Source organism: Phocoena phocoena, chromosome 12 (assembly GCF_963924675.1).
Source record: "Phocoena phocoena chromosome 12, mPhoPho1.1, whole genome shotgun sequence".
Taxonomy (NCBI): Eukaryota; Metazoa; Chordata; class Mammalia; order Artiodactyla; family Phocoenidae; genus Phocoena; species Phocoena phocoena.
This window is the reverse complement of record NC_089230.1, coordinates 9,338,765-9,357,645: the sequence shown is the minus strand read 5'-3', so window position 1 is coordinate 9,357,645 and position 18,881 is coordinate 9,338,765. Positions and strand designations below refer to the sequence as shown.

Sequence of the window (18,881 nt, the reverse complement as noted above, 5' to 3'; positions counted from 1 at the left end):
CTAGCACACACATGGTGAAGCACATGACAAGTATTTTTTAACCCTGGTATAGAGGCAAAAACTGAGTTACAAAAGGGTGAACAATTTATTAAAATTAAGCTAATATAGTTTGAATTTGTGTTTCCTGATTATTACAGCTTATAGACTATATGTCAAGTTTCTCTGGCCTAGATTCTTTTAAAGAAACATTTGAATCATTTTTCTTTATTAATATAACACTGTCTTCAAATGAAAGTAATGGTTTCTTTTGAAAGGCAGCAGATGTGTTTCAGGGGACTATGTATAGATGCAGAAAAGGTAGCCTAAGATACGAGACTCTTCTCTAGGAAGTTCTCCAAAGTGATCCCAGAAGCCTAGAATTTTAGCACTAGAAGGAGCCTTAGAGATGATTTAGTTAATCTTATTATTATACAGATGAGGAAACTAAAATCCCTCCTCCCTGATCCTGTGAGGTGCCGCTGCCATTTTTCTGCACACCCCATTGCTTTCAGTTTTGTTTTTGTTTTGCAAATAATCATTCATAGGTACATAGCAGAGTGGGAAAAGCAATGGATTAGGAATCACAAGTGCCAGATGCACCATTTAGCCGTATGACCCTTATTCTCCTAACCCATGAAATGAAGATGGTGTACCTGCATTGGTAGAGGGGGTTGTTGTGACGATCAAGTTGGGGTGGTATACGTGAAAGGACTCTAACCCAGACGTCATCTTCAAAGTGAGCTCCTGGTGCACTTTGAGTTCATTCAGTGAATGAGAATGTGGGTGGTGGTGGTGTTCATAATAATAGTGTCCGCCATTAATTGAACAATTGATTAGTTTAAAACTAAAAACATTAGTTGAAGAAACAATCACTAATTTTTAAAAACAATCATTTTACATCAATATTTTATTAAGAATATAGACTATTTTGAATTGTTTCAAATTTCTTTTATTGTAATAGTACTTTTAGAAAATAATTGGATCCATTTCATTTTGCTCAGAGGACTAGTTAATGATTTATTCCTTTTTCTCTTTCAGCATTACCCAAGGAATATCAGAAGATAGGCAAGGCCTTACAGAGTTTAGCAACAGTCTTCAGCTCTAGTGGTTATCAAGGTACGTCTTTCTTTATTTATGCTTTGGGCCTTGAGTGTCTTATCCACACAGACTGGCCTCCTCAGGCTCTTGTAAACAAACAGTAACTGCAGTTAAGCACCCTCGTCAGTGAAGTTTAATCTGCTCCACTGAGGACTTGTGCAACCCCACCTTACTACTTTTGAGAAAAGTGGTGGGTTGTTATAATTTGTTTTTTCTTGCTAGCTTCTTTGCCTTTCTTGGGCTCAGATAGCTCTTGTGTTTTAGTAAAACAGGCCACTATGGTATGTGACACTCTGCCCTTGCTTCGTCTCTCTGCCAAACTCTGAAGTCAAGTCTGACTGTCAAAAGCCAGATCTTATCAAGGTATTTGGAGGAAAAATTTTTACTGAGTAACAAGTTCATGTTGCTTTATGTTTCTGCATAACTCATAATTGCTCTCAACTTATCCCATATCTTATGTCTTACTTGTGGTATTTTGAGTTCATTGTGCATTTCCATTGACAACACTTATAAGAAGAAGTTAGCTGTTTTCTTTTATATTTTGGTTTATGCTTTCTTAATTTGGCCTATGGAGCAGATAGGAAGTAAAAGTATTTGCCAGGTGAGTGGCACCTATTCAATTTGAGGGCATCCTATCACTTACAGAAATGATAGACTTAGTATTTTCACCGTAGTGTTTATCCTGATACCCAGAGAAGGCATGTCTTTGGAGGTCAGTATCTGAGTATTTTTAGGAAGAAGAAATTAGTCTCTAACCAAAATGTAAGATCTGGGGCTCCCATATATGAATATTTCTTGTTGGCCTGGCTGAATTGTGTCTTATGATCGGAACTTTTACTCTGGGTGGGAGTTTAGAGGATTCGTTAGCCTGGTCCCTCATTTTCGAGATGAGGAACCCCAGGCCTGGAAAGATAAGCATCTTGTGGCCAACAGGCACATGAAAAGATGCTCAACATCACTAATTAGAGAAATGCAAATCAAAGCTACAATGAGGTATCACCTCACACCAGTCGGAATGGCCATCATCAAAAAGTCTACAAATAATAAATGCTGGAGAGGGTGTGGAGAAAAGGGAACCCTCTTGCACTGTTGGTGGGAATGTAAATTGGTGCAGCCACTATGGAGAACAGTATGGAGGTTCCTTAAAAAACTAAAAATAGAGTTACCATATGATCCAGCAATCCCACTCCTGGGCATATATCCAGAAAAGACGAAAATTCTAGTTCAAAAAGATACATGTACCCCAGTGTTCATAGCAGCAGTGTTCATAGCAGCACTGTTTACAATAGCCAGGTCATGGAAACAACCTAAGTGTCCATCGACAGATGAATGGATAAAGAAGATGTGGTACATATATACAATGGAATATTACTCAGCCATAAAAAAGAATGAAATAATGCCATTTGCAGCAACATGGATGGGCCTAGAGATTATCATACTAAGTGAAGCAAGTCTGACAGAGACAAATATCACTTATATGTGGAATCTAAAAAAGCAATACAAACGAACTTATTCACAAAACAGAAACAGACTCACACACACAGAAATCAGACTTACGGTTACCAAAGGGGAGAGGTGAGGGGATAAATTAGGACTTTGGGATTAACAGATACACACTTGGCTGTGTTCACTGGAAAGGCTTAGAAACAATTATCCAATCCAGTAACAAGAAGCACCCCTAGCACCACCCACATGGCGGTTTCTAAACACTATGTTCCCCTGAAATAAACAAGAGCTCCTAGCAGAAGAACTCAGATGTCAGTTTGAAGAGCCTTGCTGTCCAATGAAGAGAAAATTTGAGCATTAGTGAAAATAATAACTGCTGTGGAATGTAGCATATCAAATATGTTTAAATTCAGACTTTGCAATACTTTTTTAAAACGCTAATCTCAGTTACATTTGGTGGATAGGAGAGAATCAACTTACTATTCTGAAAACTGTAGAGAGGAAAAAGCATTTAACCTGCTCTTCCTATTGCTATACCTGAAGGTAACCAAAAAGTTGATAAAGGGAAGTTTCTCTCTATAGAAGTATTTCAACTAATAAAGAAGGAGTGATAGAAGTAGAATAGCACCAGTTTGCAGACCTGTACTAAAATAAAAGAGCAATATAGGGGGCAGAGGATTGTGTTACCACCACCGAGACTCAGTCAGCAAAACCCAGACTGTGGTACCAAGGTACACGACCTGGTTTATACACCTCCCGAAAAGAAATTTGCAGGAAAAAAGGATGGAGGAGAAAGAACTTATGTAGGAAACACATCCGCTCTATGCCATGTGGGCTGTCTTTGCATCTTGATTCAAGCAGCCAACTTGATTGGAGATACCAAGCAGCTACACACTGGCTGGACAGTTTATACCAGGAACAATTTTCTTTTCTTAGGTGTGAGGTTGGTATCGTCCTTATTTTTTTTTTTTTTTTGCGGTACGCGGGCCTCTCACTGTTGTGGCCTCTCCCGTTGCGGAGCACAGGCTACGGACGCACAGGCTCAGCAGCCATGGCTCGCGGGCCCAGCCGCTCCGCGGCATGTGGGATCTTCCCGGACCGGGGCACGAAGCCGCGTCCCCTGCGTCGGCAGGCGGACGCTCAACCACTGCGCCACCAGGGAAGCCCTGTCCTTATTTTTTAAAGAGTCCTTATCTTTTAGGTAAAATGTATGGATGAAGTGTTAAATGACCAGTGAAAGGGAGAGGTAGGGAGGAGACTAAAAGCTTGGCCGTGAGCCGTTAATTGGGACATCGGGTGATGGGTAAATGGGGGCTCGTTATACTATTCTGTAGATTTTAAAAGTTTGAAGTTTTCCATAATAAATTTTTAAAATAAAATAAATGAAAAGGAAATATAAGTTATAACCACTCATATAACTGTAATGATTTTCAGGTGAAACGGATCTCAATGACGCAATAACAGAAGCAGGAAAGACTTACGAAGAAATTGCCAGTCTTGTGGCGGAGCAGGTATTAACATAACCCCACAGTTGCAGTTAAGACTTTATGCTACCTCATCCACACATTTAATTTAAAACCTGTTTGTTGTAAGGCAAAGTTTCCAAATGGCTATTCTCTTCTATCCCCGTGTATCTTTGTTAATTACATTGGGTAATAGTGTTTCTTAGGCCAAGCTAAAGTGATGAATAAATTCATCATCCTGAAACCTAAATACCTTCCAGTGTTGATGGTTTGAATCCATTCTCGGCCATGAGGGGATTAAAACGTACAGGAAAGCTTTGCTCAGGTCCCTGTTTGGACTCTTGCTCAGCCTGTCTGAGCCTTGGTTTCCTGGTCTGGTAAATGGCGATGGTAGCACCTACCTGGAAAGGATCTCAGGATCCAACAGCTAATAAAGGGAAAGCCCCTGGTGCGGTTCCCGGTATGGAGCAGGTTTTTGTTACAGACACATGGCTTTCATTGGAGCTTTTAGTAGCCTGATTTCCATTATGTTCATCGATAACAGATAATAAGTTTCCTTAAGGGGAATGACCATCCAAGTTGTTTCAAATCCCTAAATTTAAAAACCTTTTTTTTCAGATGATGACTTGAAATATATGTTTGTATGCACGTACATTCATGTGGTCATTAACTACTCTCCTGATACTTGTAAAAACAAAAGATACATTTTTAGAATTGTGCATACCATAACTATTAAAAATTAAATCTAGAAAAATAGAAAAATTTAAAGTTGCCACTTTTAATGGTTACATTTTTAATAATTATTTTTATTCTCTGCTAAAATTTAGACATTAAACTATATAAGGTCTTATTTGCTTGTATGTAAACGTACAGTATTAACCAGTTTTTTTTTTGTCTCACAGTGTTGTATTTTGGGCCACCTCAAAATAGCTAATTTTACCAACCAACCTAAAAATTTTCTGTTTTATCATTTTCTTCACAACCTATGATGAGAGTATAGTTCTTGGGGATTATTTTCTTATAGGAAAACTAGGCTGAATGCTTGACACTCGGTAACTTAATGTAGTGCCCGGTGGATTTGGCTGATACAGTCCTCAGATATAAGTTTTCTCTTCCTTGATTGTCTGAATTCCTCCGCCAATAATAACCAGTCTGTGTCTTGTTACAGCCAAAGAAAGATCTCCATTTCCTGATGGAATGTAATCATGAATACAAAGGTTTCCTTGGCTGCTTCCCTGACATTATTGGCGCTCACAAGGTAACTTGATCATAGAAGTTCACAGATGACATCCTGGGTGAATCAGAACCTAGGCGCACCGCCACCTGCCTGAGGCTGACCCTTCAGTGCCCCCCAGTCAGGAGCTGGTCTCTGAACCAGCTGGAACGGCTTGGAGTGTTTATAACTAGTGAGGTCCTAACACGTTTAGATACATGGATAGTTTTTTAGTTTCTTTTATTCCGTAAAAAGATTATTTTGAGAGAACCTAAAGTATGATAAATACTCCTTTATGGATATACTTAGGTCAGGTATCAAGCACAATCATCGTGGTGTTTGGTATTCAAGTCAGTGTCAGGAATGGTACTTTCCCTCATCAGTGAGACCCTGTGTGCTGGGTGGGCAGGTCCTCAAAGGTCCTTTCCTGTCCAGATGAAGTAAGTTATTCTGTCCCCGAGCCTGACGAAGGGTCTCCCAGTTAAAATCAAAATGGTCAATATCAATTTTATATGTTTATATTAATAAAAAGGAAACTATATAATTCCCATCATAAAGGTTTTTTAAACCTAAATAAAAGATTGGTTTGGGGTGTTCTCAGATTTTGATTCTTGTTAATTTTTCTCTTTCAAAATCTGTGTACTACTTCATTACTGTGGGTATTTTATCAACTGTAGTACTCTATAGAGTATTGTGATATACTTGGGTTTATTAAGAGATTCTCTACAAAGGCCCGGTCTGTGATCCTAACAGTCCTGGCAAGTGGGCATTTTAGCATTTGGCTTTATAATTGAAGTATCATGAAGGGGTAGCATAGGTAAGTAAGCTTTGTGCAACTTCAAATAGCTTAGTATAGAACTCAGAACATCTTCTTTGTCCACTGATTCATCAACGGACACTTAGGTTGTTCCCATATCTTGGCTATTGTGAGTAATGCTGCCATGACCATGGGAGTGCAAGATATCTCTTTGAGATAGTGATTTTGTTTTCTTTGGATGTATACCCAGAAGTGGAGTTGCAGGGAAAGTAGATCTTAAAAATTCTCATCACAAGAAAAAAAAAAAGTTTGTGACTCAGTGAGGTGATGGATGTTAACATACTTACCATAGTAATCATTTTGCATTATAAATATGTATCAAATTCATTATGCTGTACATCTTAAACTAATACAATGTTATTTGTCAATTATACTGCAGTAAAACTGGCAGCGGGGGGAAAGGGGGATAAAATGAAAATGAAAATCTCAGGAAAAATCTGAGAACAGTTAGCAGTTGTAGGAGTTGGTGCCTGCCATCCGAATTCTAGGCGGGGAGCCTGATTAACACTCTCCAGACAGTGCCAGCAAGCAGTGCGATGAGACTGGCGTGGGAAATGTTCGGCAACTTTTACACTTGTTCCCATCTAAGTATTAATTTAAAATTAATTCAGTGCCTCTTACAGAAATCACAGTAAAGCTTATGATCAGCCCACTTAGGCACCAGCTTATGAAATATTCTACTTTGTAACGGAGACGCAGTGCCCCAGTGCATATGCTAGACTCACCTGGATCGGATGACTTCCTGAACCTAGTGCCTGTTTTCCCATCACGTACTACTCGTATCATGGCAATGGCTTATACGTATTACAGAAAGAGAGCGCTGTCTAGTTTTCTGCTGTGTGGTAGCATAAAATTGTAGCTTTCAGCTAAGTTATATTTTGCAAGAATAGCAACATTTTTGTCTCCAAGTGACTTACAGGAAGTTACATATAGATGCTTACCTTATGTTCTTATTTTGTGGGGATATTTTCCTATTCAGTAGCAAGTCAGTTATAGAATATGTTAGCTTTGTTATATTTTAAACTAATAATTGATCTTTTTAGATTTGTTTTTTTGATGCCACTGCATTTTGTATTTCGCAGGGAGCAATAGAAAAAGTGAAAGAAAGTGATAAACTCGTTGCAACCAGTAAGATCACCCCACAGGACAAACAGAACATGGTGAAGCGTGTTGGGACAATGTCTTATGCTTTGCAAGGTAAGAAGGAAAGGTCTGTGGCTAACTAGTGGAGGTTTTTTCCTCAGCAAATTTTCTATCTTCCTTGCTGGAGAGAAACTCAAATGTGAACAGCAGTTAAATTAATAAGAACTGGGCTTCCCTGGCGGCGCAGTGGTTGAGAGTCCGCCTGCCAATGCAGGGGACACGGGTTCGTACCCCAGTCTGGGAGGGTCCCACATGCTGCGGAGCAGCTGGGCCCGTGAGCCATGGCCGCTGGGCCTGCGCGTCCGGAGCCTGTGCTCCGCAATGGGAGAGGCCACAGCAGTGAGAGGCCCGCATGCCGCCAAAAAAAAAAAAAAATTAATAAGAACCGATTCAAAATATCTTCATAAGCCTGTTGTTTGCAGGATCCCAGTGTTAATGAAAAGCTGTAATATTTATTTACTTTTTCACGCAGTTACGTGACATAGCTATGAATGACAGCTTGATTAAACCTGTACGTTTTTATTATTTCTTGGAGACCTTGAAGATTCCTTTCATAACCTTTAATATCAGTCCCTATCCAGATTAGATTCCAGCGTTCAGCTTTCAGCAGCATGTAACCTCCAGGCCCGAGACCATAGAATGTGAAGGGAGTTTGAACAGAGCATTTTTGGCATAGTTTGACTGTAAATAAAGAGAAAATATTAATGTTTTGAGTGTTTTCCAGCAGATAGGAGCAGTGAATGGATTTTTCCTCTTTTGGTGGATGGGTAGAACATACATGGGCAAAGGAGGAAGGGGAAGGATGTTCCAGTATGAACAAAAGCACACAAAATAATGGTACCAGATTAGATCATTGGCCTTTGGGAATGAAACACACTTGGAGAGTATTAGGGGAAAATTCTGGTGATTGTGGGGCCTCGAAAGCCAGGCGGAAGAGTCTAGACTTGCTGTGGGCATTAAGAAGCCATTAAAAGGTTTTGATGGAAAAATGAAACAAACAAAAAAGCACCGCTCAAGGGAGAGGGTTTGCTAGTGAGCCGGGGAGGGCGTGTGCAAATCGGGGGCTGACGTTAGTCGGACAGCCCGACCAGAGACCTGACTCCTGCCGTCTGAGATTTTGAGAACCCGAAGAAGATGAGGTGCTAGGGGAGAGAATGAAGGGTATTTGCGGGCTTTTCTAAAGGACATCCTTCGGGGCTAGGGAAGGTGTGGGAGAAGGGAAGAATGTGTGAAAGACATCCAGAAGTAAACAGGGAAGCCTGACTGAAGCTTTGGGCTTTGAAGGGTTTTGAACGGGGCAGTTGGTTTTGAACTTGTGTTTGGGGTTATCCAAATAAATAAACGAGAGGCTTTGTACAACTTCAGATAACAACATAAAACTCAGAACAGTGAGCTTTTTCTAGGAATTTATGAAGGCGGTTGGCTTTGTAGGTGTGGAGTATAAGTAAGGGAGAAGGCGGGGTGCGGGGGGGTAGGCGATCAGGAGCCCTGATAAGGAGGCGTCTCCAGAGTTGGTGATGGGGTGAGGGTGCTGAGAAGCAAAGTTAGAGACGGGGTTCATTTGCTGAATCGTACATTCAGCAAACAGGAAGGATGGGGGTGTGACCCTCTGCCTGGAGAGAGCCTGAGTTCTGGCAGCCCTGGTGCTCAGCGGCACCAGGCTCCACTCTGAAGAGGGCCTTGCTCACATCTCACTCCTCCGCCCAGCGTTTCAGAGTCCCTCAGGAGACCTGCCTGGGCAGTCTCTGTGCAGGAGGGGACATGGCAGCCAGCGGGCGCCTCGCTAGGTCCACTGTAAACAGACTTGACGTTCTGAGCTGCAGCCATCTGTAGACGGTGACGCCAAGTCTGTTTCCTGCTCAAACAGTAGCTGCCATTTGGGTGATTATCTGTATTGGGCTTTATAGGATTTAATTAACGTGCCAATCAACAGTAATTGTCCATCTACTGGAAAGCGTTGTTTGCCATTAACTGTTCAAATTGTTGTTCTAGGCTCTTTCTAGCATTTTGTCAGGAACTGTCACGGGCCAACCGGATTAAATCGGTTGATGATTAATCATAACCAAGCAGAGACACCAGTTGTGGTCGTTTGAAGTCCGGGGGGCGCTGACTGATGTCTTGGTTTTGGTTGTAGCTGAGATGAATCACTTCCACAGTAACCGGATCTATGACTACAACAGCGTCATCCGCCTGTACCTGGAGCAGCAGGTGCAGTTCTACGAGACGGTGAGTCGGCCCTGTGCTCCCAGGCCTCTGTGCACACGGGGAGGGCAGGGCTTCTGCTCACGTACGTTGACCCTATGAAGTTAATCTGCTTGTATTTTTTAACCCTAACTAATAAACCAAAGGTGGCTAAATATCGGGCAGGGGTTTTTCCAATCTCTTTTAGTCAAATCTGCCTTTTCCTTTGAATAACACTGGGTAAAAAGGCAGTTTATTTTTTTAAGAAGATTATTGGATGCTGGTTGTGAGGCCCCAAGAAGCCCTTATTGTGTGGTCCCTTTCCCTCCCTCCAGCCCCTCTGTGCACAGGGAACACTGTGAATGAGATGAGGTCACCCTGCCGTCCCTGCCGGCTCTCAGCTGGGGAAGGAGCCTGGCACCATTGCAGGACAGCACAGACTGGCTTTGTTTGTGAGTGAGGTTTTCGCAGTGTACCAGAGGAATCTCAGAAAGAAAAGGAAAACGAGAGGGAGGGTGAAACCATAGATATTTTCACTCAGGAAGCAGTAATGAAAATGTTAACTTTTGTGTCTCAGTGTAGCAATTCTGTTATTTACCAGAGTGTACAGAAAACAGAGATCTGGCGTGTATTGAATAAATGGAAGCTCAGACATCGAAGACAAGTTCTGTAACTTACGGTGACCGTGTGTTGGCTGCCATGTCTCTTACTAAGTTTTCCACTGTTTCCGTGGTGTCATCTCATGTATGTTCAGGGGTAATGATAGGCAAGCCCCAGGCCCACATCCATGCACACGTCATCTTATCTTTGGGCGGACACGGCCGCACGTGTCTCTCCAACAGTCATTCTTGGAAGGGAGCTGGGGCTGATGTGCTCTGTGCATATTGTCCATTGCGTGTTGGAAACAGTTGGTTTCAGAGACGAGCTGAAGGTGCATCCTGTCTCCACACTGTGTAGCAGCAGCTGGGCCCCGTGGGGAGCCGCTCGTCCGCCGAGTCTCAGGAGTTCACAGGTGTCTGCGAGGGCAGGGGAGTCTGGGCCAGCACGGAGACCGGATCCCTGGAGGACAGGCGGATGGTCCAGGAACGATGCTGCACAGCGTGGCAGCAGCTGCGCTGTGGGAAGGAAGGAGCGGGGCTTCCTGCAAGCCGGCACCACCGTGACCGGGGTTTAGGAAGGCCTCTCCACTGCCCGGAGGCTGGGTTGGTGCTGGAGAGACTAGGAGCATCGACCAGTTCAAGGATTTGAAACTTTTGCCATGTTTAACTCAGAAGACGTGGAAATAATAGAGTGCCGTGAAGTCACGGTGGGGGATGTCTCACAGTTGTTCTGTTTTTCACCAGATTGCGGAAAAGCTGAGGCAGGCCCTCGGTCGCTTCCCGGTGATGTAGAACAGAACGAACGTGAAGAAACGCCGAAGTGCTTCCTTCTGACTTGGGGCAACGCAATTTAATTTTCTCCCTCCATCATCCAAAAAGAAAGAAAGAAAACCAAAAAGAAATAGAGTTGGAAAAAACTGCATTTCCTTTAAGCGCCTAAATGCATCCGTTCTTTAGGGATAGTCTTTTGTTCACTTCCACATCCATTATTTAAACCAATGGAAGGAAATTGTCTATTTTTGGAAAGTACTTAAAGTTTGTCAGAATTTTGAGTGGAAAATTGGGGGTTTCCCCAAGGATATTTTACATTAAAATGTAATCGATGAGTCACCCACGACCTTCCAGTTCTTACCCAATGTCAGATAATTACTAATTGCTTTCTTAAAAATAGGAAATATGCCAGAGTAAAAAATATATATGTTTGTATATTTTTATAACTGTTTTCAGCCCTTTGGGATTCCTGTCTGTTTAGGAAGATCTACATGCCTTTCGCTGAGATATTTGTGACTCAAGTGCTTACATTTCCTGGAGAGAGAAAGCAAAGAGGGACTCCCGGGGCTGCGGCCCCTCATGTGCCTGTGATGCACGTGTCCCTTCAGAGGACAAAGCTTGGCCGAACCCCGGGATCAGAGCCCCTGCGCCCACTACCCTAAAGTGCCGTCTGCTGGGAGGAGCGCCTCCCTCCTCAGGCTTCTTCCCGAGCCCCGGTAAGGCTGGAAGAATTCACCGAGAAAGCTGGGGACGCCCTCTGCCTCTGCTCCCGGGGAAGGAGCGGCCGTGCTGACCCTGCGCCCGGGAGGGCCGGCCCTGTGGGCAGACGTACCTCCCGAGCTTTCCACTCGTTTTTAAGTCTCGAGGTGTTCGGTGAGACCTCGTGAAACATGCCAGGGAAAGCGAGATTTGCCGCTTGATCTGATTTAGACTAGCGGGCCAGTGGGAATTATCTGAAAAGATAAAGCACAGGTTAGCAAACCTCTCCCGGCCCCCCAAATGGAAGGAGTTTAGGGGCTGAGGAGGGTGGCAGCCCGCATAATGTGCGGTCGTCCCGAGCTTTTACGTTTGAGAAATAGCACAGAGCGATGTTATTCCCGACTGTACCCTAAACTTCAGACAGAATTTTCCTGATCACTAATACTTCCCTTAATGGCATAAAGCCAAACAGGATCTTGGCAAAGCGTCAGCTTTAAATCTGGACACTCGCAGACATGATCTCACTCCTGCAGATGTCGGCGTCCTGCACAGCTGCCTTACTGCATCCTCTCCACCTGCTTTCACTCTTCTGACCTGATAGTTACATGATAGAAAATGGAAATTTTGGGCCAGCACAAATAAAGTGAAACCAAAAAATAAATACCAGAGGAAATCAGATGGACAGGAATATGAGAACTTCTTGCTCTTCAATATCACGGGTTTTTTGTTAATGTTTTATAAGAAATTTTCCCTACTTGATTTTTCTTTTATAAAATCTCATAGAACAGTGTTTATGTTACAGCCAGTTAATGTATGTACAAATTGTAAAGAATATGTATAAATGTTTTACACAAATGTAAGAGCATGTAGAAACCAACATATAAATAAATTGTTAAAAAACTGTACAGTAAATTCTCAAGCACTTTTTCAAAACACTTTTTGGTGTTTTCGTGTGATTTTTTGTGTGTGTGATAATTGTTTCTTGTTGCCGGCTGCTAAAAAGAGTGCAGGCAATGAGTTTTGCCCTAAAACCTATTGCTCTTGATATGAATTAATAATGCTTTAATTTAAATTAAATTAAAGTTTAAATTTAAATTAAAGTTTAATTTAAGTTAATTCTTTAACTTGTTAAATCAGAGTTATCAAGCTGGGAAGCATGTCACAGTCACCTGGAGAGCAGTAAGCACACTGCTTACTGCTGCCCAGTGTGTTAGGGTTCTCTAGAGACACAGCACCTACGGGGTGTGTGTATTCATTCTTTATGTGAGGTTTACTTCTCTTGATACTCCGTATCTTAATTCTGTGGTGTAAATTCCGTCACCTTGTCCTTCAGGGGTGTCCAGGGAGGGGCTGTGGCTCTACACCTGTCCACTGGGGGCGCGGTGTCCACACATCGGGCAGAGCCCAGGCCCGTCTTCTCTTCCTCGGCCGCTCATCGCGGGGAGCTCCCCGTGAGGCCTTAGGTGCGGGCTGGGAGGAGAAGGCAGTGTCGCGGGAGTGGGGGCCGCAGCATTTGGCCCCTTCCTCGTGTAACCTGAGCCTTCAGGGCCTTTAGCTATCACAGAAGAGCTTTAATTATAGAATAATTTATAATTTTTATAAATCTTGACAATGTAAAACTAGTAGATAAATATCTGGAGAGGAGAGGTAAAGGCATGGTGGAGGAAAAGGTCAGTCCACTTGTCGATCGTGTGACACTGGTTGCCCATCCCCAGAAGCACCAGGTCCAGGACGTCAACCCCCTGTAAGGTTTGCAGGTGTTGAGGTCACCAAGAAACACAACTCACACAGGCTCTGGATGGAATGTAAAGAAGAGACAGAGTAAGACCAGCCTCAGTGATGAGCGTTGGTCCCCATGACCAGTGGGAGATGGTCTGTACCCACCCCTCTACTGCAGCAGGTGACAGACTCCAACCCTCCTCACTGGGAACAGCTGGAGCAGTGGGACTGGCCAGGCGATTAAGCAGAACAAAGAAGCACACGCCCAGCCCGGAACAGGGTAAGATATTCCCGAGTGAAGATATAGGCTTGCCCAGGCTGTGAGGGCTCTTTATCTCCATCTATGGAGATGTTCCAGGCTCACTCTTTTGTGGCCATGCAGGAGTGGAAAGACTGTGCCCGGGAGACTCTGCCTTTCCCCACACTCCTGTCCACATCCGCAGTGGAGGGACTCAAGAGATCCTGTCTTAAAGGTTGGGAATCCAAACTATGAATGTGCATTGTTTAAAGTAGTAAAAGCACTCGAGTAACTATGTTTATGGCTGAGTAATTGCTGAGTGGAACTAATGACAATGATGAGGGAGGAAGGTACTTTTTTCCTATGTGTGTTTCTTAATTTTTTTCAGCCTGTTTGATTTAAAATCCTTTTCTCCAAGAAAGTAAGAAGAATTTGAGTTCCTTTCCCAAGGTTCTCTTGCTCTCCAGCTGGCTTTGCCAGCTAAGCCAAGAATGCAGAGTCCTCACTGCTTTTTTACACAGGCTGATTGTCAGCACTGTTTGCAGCGAACAGCCTTGGTGGATGAGGTAAAGGTCTTCTAGGAAGAAGAGCAGGTGTTCCTACTGCTTGCTATAAAATGCGGGTTTCCCAAGCTCCAGGTTCCTTTCCACAAGAAGACGTCCCTCGGGCGCCACCTAGTCCCCCCGATGGACTTGCAAGGCAGGAAGGGGAGAACCAGCCTGTGAGCTGAAGCTCCCCGGCCAGCTGTGCCGCTGGAAATTGAGTTACCCATTGTCGCTGACTCAGGGGTTTCATTCTCCTGCGGGCATCCATGAAACAGCAACAGACTAAGTAATTTGCTTGTAAATAGAACAAAATCAAGTCCCGGACCCAGCAGTTACTTCTGTAAGAAAACTTCTTTCCTTTTATTTATTGAAGCATAGTTGATTTACAATGTTGTGTTAATTTCTGCTGTACGGCAAAGCGATTCAGTTATACATATATACATGCTTTTTCATGTTCTTTTCCATTATGGTTTATCCCAGGATATTGAATATAGTTCCCTGTGCTGTACAGTAGGACCTTGTTGTTTATATATTTTATATACAGTAGTTTGCATCTGCTAACCCCAAACCCCCAGTCCATCCTTCCCGCACCCACCTCCCCCTTGGCAACCACAAGTCTGTTCTCTACGTGAGTCTGTTTCTGTTTTGTAGATAAATTCATTTGTGTCATATTTTAGATTCCACATATAAATGATATCATATGGTATTTGTTTTTCTGACTTCACTTAGTATGATCAACTCTAGGTCCATCCATGTTGCTGCAAATGGCATTATTTCATTCTTTTTTATGGCTGAGTAGTATTCCATTGTATATATGTTCCACATCTTCTTTATCCGTTCATCTGTCAATGGACATTTAGGTTGTTTCCATGTTTTGACTGTTGTGAATAGTGCTGCTATGAACATAGGGGTGCATGTATCTTTTTGAATTATAGTTTTGTCCAGATATATGCCCAGGAGTGGGATTGCTGGATCATATGGCAACTCTATTTTTAGCTTTTTGAGGAACCTCCATACTGTTTTCCATAGTGGCTGCACCAATGTAAAACATTTTTAAAAACAAAGAATAAGAAACCCAATAAAAAAATGGGCAAAAGACCTAAACAGACATTTCTCCAAAGAAGACATGTAGATGGCCAAGAGGCACATGAAAAGATGTTCATCATCGCTAATTATTAGAGAAATGCAAATCAGAACTACAATGAGGTATCACCTCACACTGGTCAGAATGGCCATCATTAACAAGTCTACAAATAACAAATGCTGGAGAGGGTGTGGAGAAAAGGGAACCCTCCTACACTGTTGGTGGGAATGTAAATTGGTGCAGTTAGGAACAAACTAAAGTTTTAGCAAAGCAGAAGGAAATTTTTTCCCCAGCTTTATTGAGCTATAATTGACATATAACCTTGTGTGAGCTTAAGGTATACAACGTCATGATTTGATATGTGTATATATTTGCAAATGATTGCCAAGCTTAGTAAGGTTAGTGAACACATCGATCACCTCACATAGTTATACTTTTGTGTGTGTGAGGTGAGAAGTTTTAAGATCTACCCTCTTATATAGCTTTCATGTATATAACACAGTATTTTAACTGTACCCATGCTGTGTGAATGCTGTTGACAATTCAAAGGCCAACAGTGGGCGAGGTTGTCCAAAGGCCCTTAAACCTCTGTGGAGAGTTTTTAGCTTCTGAGTCAAGAGTAAGTTCAAAGGTCTTTAGGTGGGAATACACATCCATATCTTAAGCCAAAAAAAAAAGTTATAAAGTTCAATTAAGCAATCAGTTTGTAGGATTTTCAGAACTCTTTGGGGGGGAGAGAGAGAGAAATGTGTGTACCATGAACCAGGAACCTGGGCCATGCACGACCAACTGCTTTTAAGTTTGAAGCACTGGTGTTTTTGGTTTGGGGATTTTTTTAATGGTCGAGGGCTTCTCACCTGGCTCATGTCTGGGAGCTGCCCTGTAGAGGGGGTGCCTGGAGTAAAGTTGGGGAGGCCCCGGGGGTGGGGTTGGTGGTGAGTCATCAATTCCAGAGAAAAGCCACTGACATAACTGAAAATGATGTTGGTTCACCAGAAAGCCAGAGTCCTGCACTTCTCTGGGTATAAAGCCGTGTCGGGGCATGTGGTAGTGAGCATGGACATGGCGGCCACCCACGGTCAGATGCCTGGGCCCAGAGGGAACACAGAGCCCCGCCACTTGTCCTGAGAGCATCCGTTCTCAGTCATAGGTAACATTGCCCTCGGGAGGCATTGGCAGTGCCTGGGGACATTTACTGAGGACTTACTGTCATCTGGTGGGTAGAAGCCAGAGCGACTGCTGACCCTCCAATGCACAGAACAGCACCCATGAAAAATTATCCACCCAAAGTGTCGACAGTACCCAAACTGAGAAACGCTGCTTTAAAGCAGACACAACTGTGATTTGCCTTGGGACGGATAGGCGTTTTCAGGACACAGAGATGGCACTCGACAAATGCATGTGGATGAGGAAAAAAACCTATTATCAATAAAATCTAGGAGTGCCCAGGGTAGTGCTGGAATAGAGTGTGCCCAGAGAGGCTTTAAGGCCGAGAATGCAAAACCTGGACCAGGAAGCAGCACGTGGGCTAACACTGAGCTTCTCCAGTGGTTCTTTGGGGGTAAGACGATGAGTGATCTTTATATATAAGATTACATTTTTCTGAGTTCTTTAACGATGATCTTGTATTATAATTCAAAAAAACGTAGTGAACCACCTGGTGGCTCCAGCTAACACTGCTGTATGATGTACAGGAAGGCTGTCGAGAGTAGACCCAGAGAGTTCTCATCACAAGGAGAAAGTTTTTTTCTTTTCTTTTTATCGTATCCATATGAGATGATGGATGTTAGCTGAACCTATTATAATCATTTCATAATATGTGTAAATCAGGCTGTACACTTCAAACTTATACAGTGATGTGGGTCAATTATTTTTCTATAAAACTGGGAAAATGAATAAAAATTTATTTGACATTACTAAAAAAAATTTTTTTGTAAGCTGTTGGAATGATCTGGTTTCCCAAATCATCTGTTTCCTGGGCAGTATTAGTACCACCCATTAGAAATGGGCTGATTCTCGCTATATGTACAGACCTCAGTTCATCTGCTAGTTCAACCTTGTGAGGTGGGAATCATCGAAAATTTGAAGACCTTCCTCCTGGTGAAGGAAACCCTTGGTAACGGAAAGAGGTCTGAATTATGAGTCGGATCCCTGGGCTGTGGTCCCAAGTCTGACACATCTGTCACCTTGAACAAGTCATGTGAGCTCTCTTGGACCCTAGTCCCCTCAGCCACGGAGTGGCTGGGCTAAGAACAGATGTGTCCCAGAGCCCTTCCCAGCCCTGGGCCCTTCTTGCGTCGCCCACACGAGGGCAGGGTGTGGGCGTGGGCCCACAACCCAGTGGCTTCAGTGGGGTCAGCCACCCCTGGACTGGCTCCCGAGTGACCCTTTGGGGCCCAGTCCCAGTGGGTTTAGGGGCAGAGCAGCGTGTGTCCCAAACTTCATCACCCGTCAACCCTGCCAATTCGAAAGCAGGACCTGGCCCCAACTTCCACCTGCTGCTCTAGGCACATCTCACCTGGCAGGAGACAGAGGTGAGCTCATGAGCAGATGCGATCCAGGGTGAGTGTCGGATTACCCTCTTTTTTCCTACAAACCTTCTTGATCTCAAAGTGGTCAGCCAGCGCGAATCGACTCCACAGCAGTTGGTGAGGGGAGGTGCAGATGTCGATTCTGTCTTCTGTAATGGTCATTGTCACTGTCGTCACAAATGGGTACATTGAAGTGCAGGAGTGACCCCCCCTCTGCTCCATACCTGCCAAGCACTTTCTGAGTTCCAAGCATCAGTCAGCACTCACTCGTGCCCTTTGTCTTGACAAACCCTGAGCCTTCATAAAATGATGAGCCTCTAAACTAATGAGGGAGTTCTGTAATCTTTCTGTTTCCTAGAGTGGGCGTTAGTTTGGCTACGAGAGAGGAGACTGGTTGTCTCCAAGGCTTTAAAAGTTAACTGCTGGCGCTTCGGCATGCAGCTTCCTTCTCAACAGCACTGTCTCTCAGAGAATCTTGGAGACACTGTGAGCTGCTTATTTGAACATTAAATCCAATATCATGTGAGGCACTCTGGCTGGAAAGCTAACGTGAGGCATGTGACAGGCCCAGAGTGAGGCCTGCGGCCTTGTTGAAATCGAGCCCGGGGCTGGGGGCAGGGCCCATCCCTCCTCCCAGCTGAGCGGGCAGCTCACCGCTTCTCACTCCTGCTGCCTAATGTGGGTTATTCTTTAAATCGATTCTGTTCTCCGAGTGGCACCCATACGTTTTTGGCTACTAGTGACTTTCTATTTTGCTTTTTAGCCATCAGATGTAGCTAATTCTCAAGTGAAGAGGGGAAGCGGGGCAGTTAATAACGGAAAGTCTGGACTCAGGGCTGCCCCTGGAGTTGCACGTAGGATGTTCCCTCGGCCCAGGTCAACCTGCTCCCTAGCTCCTTCCCACGCAGATACAGAAACATCTCAGGCTGCATTCAGTTCATTCCTTCATTTAATAACGTTGGCTGTTCTGATTACTGATTCACCTGGACCTCGAGGAGATGCTGTGCCTTAGCCCTAGAGGACCTCGGTCAGGCCAAGGGACAGCAAGCAGAGAGGCCGCAGGCAGGCAGAGCAGGCTGGACGCACAGAACCGAAAGGCTGTGAGCAGAGGGACGACGCGTGGCCTGGCTCCGGGCTGACCATCCCGGCCTTGCTTCTGCAGTAACTGGAGCTCTGAGTGGACTTGCATTTTTGACGCTCCCTCCAGTCCAGACGGGAGACTGGTCGTGGAGGTCGCGCGTGAGCCCCTGCTGAGGGGGTGCCTTTCTGAGGACCCTGCCAGATGCCTGAGGCAGGATGTCGACCCGCTGCAGCTGCTGACTCTGACCTATTCCCAGCCCCGTGAGAGTCCTGGG

The 18,881-nt window shown here is 44.1% G+C and overlaps 1 protein-coding gene across 1 annotated transcript in view; it reads left to right on the top strand.

Moving 5' to 3' along the window:
• SNX9 (sorting nexin 9) overlaps window positions 1-11,119 on the top strand; it is a 52,342-nt gene extending 41,223 nt beyond the window's left edge. The window contains exons 12-17 of the mRNA XM_065888672.1: window positions 1,018-1,095; window positions 3,958-4,034; window positions 5,155-5,244; window positions 7,099-7,213; window positions 9,294-9,385; window positions 10,684-11,119. Coding sequence (XP_065744744.1) covers window positions 1,018-1,095; window positions 3,958-4,034; window positions 5,155-5,244; window positions 7,099-7,213; window positions 9,294-9,385; window positions 10,684-10,731 — 500 coding nt within the window. The 3' untranslated portion in view covers window positions 10,732-11,119. The remainder of the gene's footprint in view (window positions 1-1,017; window positions 1,096-3,957; window positions 4,035-5,154; window positions 5,245-7,098; window positions 7,214-9,293; window positions 9,386-10,683) is intronic.
• Window positions 11,120-18,881: the final 7,762 nt, after the last annotated feature.